The sequence below is a fragment of the Cryptomeria japonica genome, chromosome 2, assembly GCF_030272615.1.
Source record: "Cryptomeria japonica chromosome 2, Sugi_1.0, whole genome shotgun sequence".
Classification (NCBI taxonomy): Eukaryota; Viridiplantae; Streptophyta; class Pinopsida; order Cupressales; family Cupressaceae; genus Cryptomeria; species Cryptomeria japonica.
Genome location: NC_081406.1, coordinates 160,309,499 through 160,322,310, shown reverse-complemented (window position 1 = coordinate 160,322,310; position 12,812 = coordinate 160,309,499). Strand labels below are relative to the sequence as shown.

The window sequence follows — 12,812 nt, the reverse complement described above, 5'->3', positions numbered from 1 at the left end:
GCTGGCAAATTATTGGAGGGGTGGTCATCCATAGGGCATAGGTAGGGGTCAAGGTGTGCATGGTCAAGGTGTCAGGGATGGGTGTCGAACAAGGAGGTCTTGCAAACATTGTAATGCAAAGGTACTGCATATTGGTGGGGATGGTGAACGAGCATGAAGTTTTTTATGTTGTTTGTTTTGTAAAAACTCTATTCCTTTTTTATTAGTTTTGTTGTGGGTTCATGGTAGCCTAGACGGGTGATATTTTTTGTAATGCCCGCACGTTGGTAGGCAGGTGTGGTAGGGTTTGAACTAGTTTTTTATACTACCAATGATGTCATCTTTTGTATTTTGGACTTTTTAATTATCATTATTAATAAAATAAATATTTTACCGACCAAAAAAAAATTCAAACTGAAATCTAAAATAAAAATTAAAATAGAATAAACTAAATCAATGTCAAAATATACAAAAATTAAAAATATTAATAAAAATAATAATTTAAATTTTTTTATAATAAATAATGGATATTTTAAATTGAAAAATAACTGAATAAAAATAAAACTACTTTTTTAAAATTTATTAGATTTAAATATTAATAAAACATGTACCTAAAAAATATAATTAATAGATTACAAACATCATAACATTAATTGAATCACAATGCAAATCCTAACCTTAAGATTTATCATATCTTATATTATAAGGGTTATGGTTAGGAATATTATAAATTTGGGATTAATAATAACTATTTTAAGTACTTTTAAGTACAATTTCATTTCTATGTGAGATTAAGTATTATTCGATCTAAAATTATTAATCAAATCACCACAATATTTTTTAAGCTTACATTTAACTTTAAAATTATAATAAATTGTACTTTTTAAAATTCATAAACATTTATTATTAAATACAAATAAATTAATTTTTTATTAAAAAATAAATCAACAATGACTAATTATAATTTTAGAATAAGTTAAAGACAAAAGTCTAGATTTAAAACTAACTTTCAATTCTAATTTATTCTATTTATGCAAATCATTTCATATTATAAATTTTAAATGATTAGTCAATTAAATAAAATTAAATATAAAAAGATATATATTTACTAAAAATCATTCTATTTTATTTAAAAAATTACTTTTAACAAGAAAATCAATTTAAATTTTTTTTTAAAATCATGTATCTAATTATAAAAAAACATTGTATTTTATCAAATGAAATTGTTTTTAAACAAAAATCTAAGTTATTTTTTTTTTGGTGGGATTTATGTTGCTTTAACATCTAATGAAATGATTGTAAACGTTTCAATCATCTTGCAAGCCTCTAGGATGATATCAACCATGGATCGTCCAATTGAGCTTGTAAAGCTCACATAGGGAACGTCTTTGGCGTAATAAATTTAATAAAATATTAATAAAACATGTACCTAAAAAATATAATTAATAGATTACAAACATCATAACATTAATTGAATCACATTGCAAATCATAACCTTAAGATTTTCATATCTTATATTATAAGGGTTATGGTTAGGAATATTATAAATTTGGCATTAATAATATATATTTTAAGTACTTTTAAGTACAATTTCATTTCTATGTGAGATTAAGTATTATTCGATCTAAAATTATTAATCAAATCACCACAATATTTTTAAAGCTTACATTTAACTTTGAAATCATAATAAATTGTAATTTTGAAAATCCATAAACATTTATTGTTAAACATAAATAAATTAAATTTTTATTAAAAAATAAATCAACAATGACTAATTATAATTTTAGAGTAAGTTAAAGACAAAAGTCTAGATTTAAAACTGACTTTCAATTCTAATTTATTCTTTTTTGTATGCAAATCATTTCATATTATAAATTTTAAATGATTAGTAAATTAAATAAAATTAAATATAAAAAGATACATATTCACTCAAAATCATTCTATTTTATTTAAAAAAACACTTTTAACAAGAAAAACAATAAAAAATTAAAAAGAATTCATGTATCTAATTATAAAAAAGCATTGTATTTTATCAAATGAAATTGTTTTTAAACAAAAATCTATGTTAATTTTTTTTGTGTGCGATTTATGTTGCTTTAACATCTAATAGTTGTAAACATTTCAATCATCTTGGAAGCCTCTAAGATGATATCAACCGTGGATCGTCCAATTGAGCTTGTAAAGATCACATAGGGAACACCTTCGGCGTAATTATAATTGTAATTATAAAATTAATCTCAAATTTAATTATTCATTTGTGGTGCAATATTATATTATTTTTAATATTTATATAATATTAATTATAATTGGTTTTAAGAAAATAACTATTAATAATTATAAAAGTGAAAATAAATATTTTTTGAATAACTTAATGAAAAATATTTAAATGTATGATTAAAATTTATTAAATTATTTTATATATATTAAAATGATTAAAAAATTTGTGATTTTCAAAAAGCATTAAAAAAATAGAATGATTTCGAAAAATATATAAAATAAAATTATAAAGAATACATATAATGATTAGGTTTATTTTTTAATAGAAATATTTGTATATAATTTTTTATTTAATTTAATTTAAAATAAATCAAGTCTTATAATTGGTTTTATTATCTATATTTTCAAATTAAAATAATTATTAAAATTTATATGTCTATTTCTAAAAGAAAAAAATTATTTACAATATTATAAATAATAATAAAAAAAAAAATCTTTAAAATAAATAGTTTAGTTTTTAAAATACAAAGAAATCCAAGAAAAACCTAACAAATCTATTATTCCTAAAAATTTGCTCCCATAACACCAAAAATTTTAAACCAATCATAATGTAGATAAATAATTTTTAAATATCTTAAATTTAAAAATGTAAATCTCAACTTTACAAAAACCAAGCTTTTTTTTAAAGCAAAAATAATAATCACTTTTGATTGGTGCAAACTAATTGATTAAAGCGTTGATTAAAGGGCATTAGTGAATGAGGCCTATGCAAGTACTAATAATATATATTTAAAAAAAGAAAAAACTATCTCATATTACAATTTTTTTTATAATATTTAGATCATATATTAAATAATATATTTTAAATTATTATATTTAAAACATATATTAAAGTTTTTAATTACTTTTGAGAGTCGTTTAATTTATCCACTTGTCTAAATAGTAATTAATATAAGTATAATAATATTAAGGATATACATGTTTTTTAATTTTTAGATCAAATACGTTAGTTGTTTATTTAAATTTTAATTGTAATTGTGTAAAATGAAAAATTTTCATAAAATAGAGAAGATTATCTCTTATCTTATATATGGTAATTTAAGGATGTGCTTTTATTTAAGTTTTATTTAATTATTATTTAATAATGTGAATCGAAATTTGGATAACTTATAAAAAAAAAAATTTAATTAGTTTTTCAACTATAAAAATCTTTAAAAACCTATAAAATCTATCATTCTCTCCTATAACACTTAAATGATAAAGTTAACAACTAGAAATTGCACCTTAGTGTGCAATGGGTATGTCAAAAGAGGTGTGTAAGGTGAATTAGGAAAAACATTGGTCTATTTTTTTACATATAATTGGGTAATACATGAGGCCACTTGTTAGGTCATAATGTTTGTGCAACAAAGTTCTCATTAGAGAAGTGATAGCTTCAAATTAACTATGCATCCACTTATAGTGATCCAAACATAATTGAAAGAAAACCTTTAAATTGAGAAGAAAATCAAGTTTCATTACCAACAACACATGGTGAGAGAGAGAGAGGTTGAGATAGTGGTAAAAGGAGGGAGACATGGAGGGGGGATAGGTGAGAGAGAGATGGGTAAAGAGATAAATATAGAGATAGAGTAGAAGAAGATAGAGATATAAATAGAGTAAGAGATAGAGATGGAGAATAAAGAAAGGAATATGGAGAGTAGGAGAGAGATATGGAGAGATAAAAGAGAGAGGGGAGAGGAGTAGATAAAAATGAAAAAGAAAAATAAAAAGAGAGAAAGGGAGAGAAAAATAGATAGAGATGGCAAGTGATATATAAAGAGAGGGAGAGATATAGTGATAGAGAGAGATAATGATAACTAGATAGAGTTAGAGGGATAGATAGATATAGAGAGGAAAAGAGATATAAATAAATAGAGGTCTAAAAATATGGAGGAGAGAGAGAGAGAGGGAGATGGATGGATAAGAGGCATGTCTAGAGATATAGGGGAGAGAGGAAGATATATGTAGAGATGAAGATAGAATGAGAGAGGAAGAGGAAAAATAGATAGAGAGATAGAGAGAGGTATAGGGAGATAGAAAGATAGAAAGATAGGGGGATATAGAGGAAGAGATAGAGAGAGGTTTGTAAATGAAGAGGGAAGATACATATAAATAGATGGTGAGATAGAGTGAGATAGATATCTAAGGACATATAGAGAGAGGGGGGGAGGGGGGAGATATATAATGAGATTGACAAACAAATAGATCTAGGGATAAAAAAATAGAGATGGAAAGAGGGCGAGATAAATAGGGAGAGATAGAGGGAGAGATGCACATATATTGGAAGAGAAATAGAGAGATGTAGAGATATACATGAAGAGAAAGAGAGATGGATAGAGATAAGGAGATAAATAGGGGGATAGGGAGTGAATGAGGGAGGGAGAGATGGGGAGAATTAGAGAGAGAGAGAGAGAGAGGGGGGGGTGAAGATAATGATATATAGATTTAGAGGGGGACATAGATGTATGAAGATGGAGATAGTGGGGGTAAGAGTGAGAGAGAAATAAGGTGACAAATACAAGTAATAGATAAAAAGTTTTAGACCTTAGAAAGAGGGAGAGTGATAGGGAAGGGGGAATATAGAGAGATAAAAGTGATAGAGATAGGAAGTGTATGTTTAGAAAGAGTAGAAGTAGAGAGATATAAAAAGAGGGAGTATGGGGAGAGGAAGATAGGGAGAGATAAGATAGAAAGATGGAGGGAGAGATGTATAGGGATAGAAAGATAAGGAGATAAGGGTAGAAGGGGAGAGAGAATAGATATAACTTGTAAAATTATAAAGGTGGTGAGAGAGAGAGAGGAAGAGATAGAAGGAAATGGAAAGGGGGAGAGAGAGACATGGAGATAGAAAGATAAAGATATAGGAAGTGATATGTGAAGAGGTCAAGAGGGATATAAAGAGAGAGTAGGAGAGGTGAGGGAAGAGGAATGTATAAGATCTAGAGATACAGATACAGATACAGAGAGAGATAGCAAGGGAGAGGGAGAAATAGGAAGTATTAGTTTGTGTGAATGAGAGAGATATAGAGATAGAGATAAGGAAGGAGAAATATAGAATGTGTGTGAGTGAAAGAGATATATATAGAGGGATAAAAAATTATAAATAGACATAGTGAGGGAGAGGAGAAATATGGCATAGAAGTAGAGATATATAAAAAGAGGGAGTGAGATGGAGAAAGGGAGAGATATGGAGATAGATATAGTGGGAATGATAGAAGGGGCAAAGAGAGAGATACAAGGAGAGGTAAGGAGATATAGATAGCCCAGAGAGAGATATAGATGGAGATAATAATCAAATGGCATGTTACCCTTAGTATAACTCTTCAAGGACACAACTATCTATAAATTATTGGTATGAAATAACTAATCAATAGTTATTTGCTCTCTCTTTCTCTCTTGTTCTAAACATTTAATTTAGGTTTTAAGTTGGAATTTATTTTATTATATAAATTAAAATAAATTTCAAATATTTAATTACTCTAGAATAAATAAAATTTTAATAAGACAAAAATACAAGTTAGATTAATTCTAATATCTTTTAATTATTATTTGTAATTCCATAAGAAGACATGAATAATTAAAATTAAATTTTAACTTGATAAATAAATAATCTTGAGAAAAAAAGTAGAAGAATTAAAATAAATTAAAAAATAGAATATCTAATAAAAGAGGTAACATTAAAAATATTCTCATCAAATTAAGAAATATTTTAATTCTAAATATGATTATTCTACAACAACTAACATTTTGATAAGACAAATAATTATAAATTAAATTAATTTTTAATTATTATGTGTAATTTCATAAAAAAACATAAATAACTAAAATAAATTTTACACTTAATAAAAATCAATCAGTAAAACAAAAAGGAAAAGATGAATTAGAATAAAGCTAATTACTTTTTTTAATATTAATTTTTTCTTTGTAGAAACTTAATAATATATTTATTTTCCTACTTTTAGCTTTACTTTTTTTAATATTATTTTTTTCTTTGTAGAAATTTAATAATACGTTTATTTTCCTACTTTTTCTTTTTCTTTATAGAAAATTAGAAGACAAGATAGAAAATCTTAATAAAATAAATAATATTGAAAAAATATTCTTATTAGATTTTTTCCTTTATGAACATTATTTTTCTAATTAATTAATATATTTCAATGTGAATTTTTTAGTTGTTTATCATATAATATAACTTTTTAAAATTTAATGTAAATTTAAATAAGTGGTTGTGATTAATTCTATAGTCTTGCATCCTTCTCCTTAAATTTGAATTGTTGATTTCACAATGTGCGTGGAAAACTTCATATAGGGTATGCCTTCGGCATAATGATGATTGATTTTTGCTTATTATTATTTTATTTTTTTTAGATCTAGTGGAAATTTTATTTATTTACATGAATTGTACTAGTTGATAATGAAGACAAATCAAAATATTTTTATATATTTGACTTTATATTATTCTTATAATTAAATTTAGAGTATATTATTCTATTAAATATAAAATTATTTTATTTTACTTACTATTTTTTTTAAAAGCATATAAGGGGTAAATTGATACAAAAAACTTGTCTTCAATAGTATCTAACTATTTACAGCTATGTATACATATGGATCGCAGATCCAAATGCTATTAATGTTTATGCGTATATCTACAAAAAACTATTTTGTAATAGGAAGTGTCCCGATCTATTCAAGCATGTTCAAGCATCATTTCATCACATCTGTTCATTGTCCTGAAAAGCCTCCATCCATATTGCCTACTTTCTCTCAAGTAACTGGCTTAGCATCTGAATATGTTCCACCATTGGGTCTTTAGCTTTCCCAATCTCAACCCCAAGACTCTCCAAAGTTGTACCAATGGACTTGTGCTCCCTTGCGGCTCGCCTCCATTTATACCCATTCTCTACCTCATGTATGAATATATTGGTGTGTCCATCTTTAAGGAACCTAAGGAATTTATTCTTCTCTATCTGCATTGTAACGGATACCTGCAAAAAGATGCGATGGAGAGTGAGTTCACGAAATGACTCAGTAAGGGCCCTAGCTTTACTTTGGAACTTATCTTCATTTCTAATTTTCCAGATATGCCATACAATCTCAGTAGATAGAATATGCCAAAATAGGTTAGTATCCTTTTTCAACCCCTTAATGTACCCAATGAGAACATCTAAGATAAGAATCTAATTAGGAATAGAAATACCAAACAATAACCAGATTTCTCTAGTAATATTGCACTCAAAAAAGATATGCCTAATAGACTCGAGCACTCTACACCCATTACAGATATCACTATTATTATGATATTTTTTGAAAGGCAATTTGTTAATAATTATCGGCCATCTAAAACATTTTTTCTTAGGAGTGGTAGGACTGCTCCAAAGTTGTGTGAATATCTTCTTCCATTATTTTACAGAGAGATCTGCATACCACAAAGTGTTAGCATACTTTATAATAAATTCATCATATGAGAGGGTATTATAGACATTAATAGCTTTGACATTGGAAATAGAAATATTATTATTCCAAATAAGATCAATGCACCTTTCATTATTCATCTTACAGCTTTTAGGCAATTGCAGTTCAGCACACACATACTTCACCATATTGTAAGTTCTCTTTTGGGAGACCTGCAGATTATATCTAACCCTAAGGGTATCCCAATTAATAAGCCTATGATTCTCAATAATATCTTTAAAGCAGCAGATGCCTTTAATGGCCCAGGCTCTAGCAGAGCAACCTTGAGTAAGGACGAGAGGTTTAGAGGAGTGGAAAATGTTCCACCAGATAGACCTCTCCCCATGAACATGGTCATTGTTGTTGGCCCTACTGCTGGTGATGTAAGGTCTAATACTTTCCCAGGACTTCCAGATAGACTTAAAGACACATGAACCCTGCACTGAGACTGAAAATCCTCTAGCCACTAGGTCACAAAAGGGTAAAGATTTCTAGGATTTAGCCTTCTTAGGCATAGCTCTCATGATGTTGTTTCTAACCAAGACTTTCCACAGTTCACTACCTTCAAATGCCTGGAAGATCCATTTTGCAACAAGAGCAACCCCTTAGATTCTTAGGTCTTTGAGATCAAGCCCTCCCAGGCTCTTCTCAATGTGACACCACCCCCACTTAACAAAGTGTATCTTCTTGTTTCCTTTCCCATCGGACCATAAAAACTTCCTTATAGATTTTTGTATTTCCAGGATTCGATAGTTGGAGAACATCCAAACAGAGGAGTAGTAAATTTTGTACGATGATAGAATCTTTTGACAAACTTGCACTCTACCAGCAAGTGATAGATATCTATGATTCCACTTATTGAGCTTCTTGTCAATTTTACCTCTAACCCATATCCACATTTCCTTAAGGGAGGGGGAGATGGAGAAGGGTATCCCCGAGTATCAGACAATCTTATTAGCCCACCCCAACTAGATTCCAAACTGATGTAACCATTCCAGAGATTCCTCTCTCCACCCAAGCAAGATAGATTTAGCATGAGGGATTTTTGCCCCTAAGATCTCACCTAGTAACTTGATTTTGCATTCCAAGGCTTCCATGTTTTGCTTGGAAAGTTCAACAAAAAGTGCAGTGTCATCTACAAATTGAGTATTGATCAATTTTGACCCATCAGGAAGCACAACACCTCCCATTTTAGGGGATATGGTATGGTCTCTTAATATGTAGTATAGAGTATCGGAAGCAATAACGAATAGCATAGGGGAAAGACGGCATCCCTATCTAATAAACCTACCAAGTTTAATGACCTGAGTGAGAGAGCCATTAATCCCCACCAGCATTGAAGTGTATTTAAGGAGAATATTCACCCAGTTACAGTATTCTACGGGAAATCCAAAGGCTTCTAGCATCATCAAAATAAAGTCCCATTCAACCCTGTCATAAGCTTTCTCAAAATCTAAAAGAAACATAGCCGCATTCTGCCCGGAAGCATTAGCCCAATTCATCGCCTCCCAACTAGAAATTATGTTCTCTAGGATGAATCTTCCCTTAATGAGCCATGTTTGAGTGAGACATATGAATTTAGGTAACACATTCTCAAGCCTAAGAGCAATAACTTTAGCCAGAATTTTATATGATGCATTGAGGAGTGTAATGGGTCTCCAATTTTTTATGAGTGACTTGTCCCCCTCTTTGGGTAGTAGCTTAATAATCCCTATATTGATGAGTTCTCCTAGGGAACCATTCTCAAAAGCCTCAGTATATAGCTCATGGAGGTCTTGGCAAATTCATTCCTCATTAGCTTTATAAAACTCAACAGGCAGTCCATCCGGGCCTGGTGCCTTGTCATTGCTAAGGTTTCTAATGGCATTTTTCACTTCACCCACATAAATAGTTTTTTTAAAAGATTGTGAGTCCTCCTCTATAATCCTACTGGGAATAATTACTCTGCATTTCTCTTTGGCTTCTTGAGACTTGGGGGAATCTTCCGAGGATAAGAGTCCTTTATAGAAAAGGCAAAATGCCTCTTTAATATCTTTTGCTTCCATTACCTCTTTGTTGTCAACCCAGATCCTATCAATCTTTTCCCTAGTCTATTTCTGTTTAAGCATATTGAAGAATAATTTAGACCCTTTGTCACCAAATTGCATCCACTAGCTTTGGGCCCTGATCATTGCATCTCTAATATTAATTTGTTGGTGCTTTCTCAAAGCATCTCTAGCCTAAGCAACACTGTTGGATAGTTCAACTTTGCTCAGGTTCTTCTGGACATCTAATTCACACTGGTACAGATCATCGGCAAGTGTTTTCTTCTGTGATCTATAGTCTCTATCTTTTTTATGCCCAATGGTCTGAAGAAGGTTTTGCCAACTCTTAATGTTTTGGTTCCATCTGTTGATATGGGACTTCAGATACTTATTTCCTTTGTTGAGCAGTCTAATAATTTTAATGGCAACCAACACATCTGGATCCTTAAGAAGATGGGTGTCGAGGATGAATTTATTTCCTACTTTCCCTTGCTTGATTGGAGAGTCTCTAAACCTAATTAGAGAGACCATAGGTTGATGATTAGAGAGTGAAACTGGTCATGCTATTACTGCATTACCCTGATCATCCGGTGTAAAGGAGATTTGTTCTCTGTCTGCATAAAACCTATCCAATCTACAATAAATTCTATGTTTGCCTCTTTGGTAATTGCACCAAGTAAACCATATTTCGTTCACATCTTTCTTATTACCCAGTAGGGGTCAAAGAGCTTCTTACAATTATTTATCCTTTCCCAATGTAGTTTCTCAGCTCCTTTCCATTCATAGCTATGCCACTGCATTTATCCTCATGACTTTCAATCATGTTGAATTCTCCCCCAATAACTCATGAAATGTCAGGGAGGGAGGCAATCCAATCCCATAATTCGTTCCTTTCCCTATAACCATTGGAAGCATAGATTGAGCACACTCCTATGACAACATTGTTAATGTTAAGTGAGGCCTAGACTGCTCTGTTACATGGTGAGTGACCTTGGTTAACAATGTGCTCTTTCCACTTGGGGTTAATGAGTAACCCAACTCCCCCTCTCCCTTTATCATGGTCCAAACATATCTTAATAGAGTCTTTCCATATGAATTTCAGATTAACCTCCAAAGTAAACTTAACTACTTTTAGTTCTTGCAACATGACAACATCTTCATCTTTATGTTGGTTAACAAACTTCCTAACTATCTGTTTCCTATCTGATGACTCAAGACCACTAATATTCCATAAAATGCACTTCATCATAACTGAATGAGAGATTGTTACTCTTTAGCAATATTAAAACTGTTGAAGCACCTGGGGAGATCTTTCCTATCTTCTACTTTCCTTCTATTGGATGATCCCTTATTCTTGGACCCCAAAGGTCTACCTCTTCTTCTTTTGGGTTTAAAATCAGTATTCTCACTATCAACCATCTCCCCCCCATCATCACCAGTGTTATCATCATATTGAGAATCATCCTCACAATCTGAATCCTTGTTGGTATCAGGTTGGTTGGGGGCCTCTCCATTCTCAGAACAGGGTCCGTATGTCCTAAACTATCACAATTGCCTATGGTCTCATCTCCAATTGCAGATGGCTTACTAGGATTGGTATCACCCCTATTAGGGTCAGTAACAATGACCTCAATAACATTGTTGTCCTCAATTTCAACAAACTTCTTAGGGGGAAGGGAGATGACCATCTCAAAAATTAATTTTGTAAAAGAGGGGTCTCCTACAACATCCATGTCTACAGAATTCTTATGAGTAGCACTTAACCCAATGCCCCACTAGGGCTCCCTCCCTTACCTAATTCACTACTAAAATCGTCCTTCCCTTCAAAATTATTAACTAAGGATCTGATAAGGGAGGAGTTTTCATTCATGCCCGAGAATTTCCTCTCCTAGGGGGATTTCATGTGCGTCATCTTCCATAGGCAAGGCCAAGTTATTTGCCACAATGATTTTCTTTTTTTTGCTTACTGCTATCAGGGTTAGCTGCTCTAATTTTTTCAAGCACCAGTTGTTGGGCGTTTTTCCTCCTCCATTTTCTAGGGTTTTTTTCAACCACCTAGAAACCATCCTGATGATCTTTACCCATCTGCTCCAGGGCTTCAGATATTGCAGAGTGGTGAGCGGGAGCTTCATTATAATTCTCATTATTTGCATTTTTATCAAACTCAAGAGGCATATCGTTCATTCCATTCATAGCTTTCTTAATATTTTTACTAAGGGAGTCAAGTTTTTCCATGAGCAGCACTTGGTTTCTAGGGACTGGTGGAGGCTCATTAGCACCATTACAGGGCTTCTACACACCTTTATGCCAATTAATAATGGGACAATTCTTCTCAATATGTCCCTCTTTTCTGCAGAGGAAGCATGCATTAATTCCTCCTAGGATTTTGATGGGGCAAGAAACAGTTTCATCCCCTAATTCAATGTTGAGAAAATTGGGTATGTCTAGACCAAGTTTGATCGAGACCAAAACCCTAGCATCCAAGTGAGGTATAAGGGAGGCCGAATTATCCAAATGGATAGACTTGCCAATATGTTCAATCATTTGGGTTATGAATCTTCATAGCAGTAGCAGGACATGGAACCCTAATTTGATATTCCATACATTTCTAAACCAGTCATCAAGAAATTTATGGGTCAGATACTTATCAACATCAACAGTAGCAAAGAAAATAGCAGTGTCTTTTAATCTATTCTTTTTGAGGGCTATTTCATTACTCATTAGATCATTAGGAATGATAGAGATGGAGCCCAAGGTAGAGTTAGGGTCATTACCTTTTCCATGGGAGCTGCCATTATCTATCATTGAATATTCTACAGTAACAAACCTAACACCATCAGCAATGGCATCGAGCGGTTGAGAAATGACTTCTTTGAAGGTTTTTTTTAAATCTTTGGCACCCCTACTATTTATGTCCTTTGATCTGACTTGTGAGGTCATAACGCCTCCAGACGAGCATTCTATTATGTCACATATACCCTCACACGTAGAGATAATTGTGGACGATGGCGAGGAAGGACAGAAATAAAAGAAGTCTTAAAAGCAAAAAACAACCATATGGCGAGAGAGCTTACCTACATGGAGGAGGCCTCCTGC

At 31.3% G+C, this 12,812-nt stretch overlaps 1 protein-coding gene across 1 annotated transcript; it reads right to left on the bottom strand.

Moving 5' to 3' along the window:
• Positions 1 to 6,995: 6,995 nt before the first annotated feature.
• Positions 6,996 to 9,194, bottom strand: LOC131859535 (uncharacterized). The gene is made up of 2 exons (XM_059213421.1): positions 8,997 to 9,194; positions 6,996 to 7,226 (listed from the first exon to the last, which is right to left on the bottom strand). The coding sequence occupies exons 1-2, from the start codon at positions 9,192 to 9,194 to the stop codon at positions 6,996 to 6,998; spliced, it is 429 nt and encodes a 142-aa protein (XP_059069404.1).
• Positions 9,195 to 12,812: the final 3,618 nt, after the last annotated feature.

Excerpts from the sequence above, each read along its gene's own strand:
- LOC131859535 (XM_059213421.1), bottom strand. The coding sequence starts at position 9,194 with ATGAATTGGGCTAATGCTTCCGGGCAGAATGCGGCTATGTTTCTTTTA. Across the intron at positions 7,227-8,996 it reads TTAATGGCTCTCTCACTCAG|GTATCCGTTACAATGCAGAT; the intron begins GTCATTAAACTT and ends ATCTTTTTGCAG.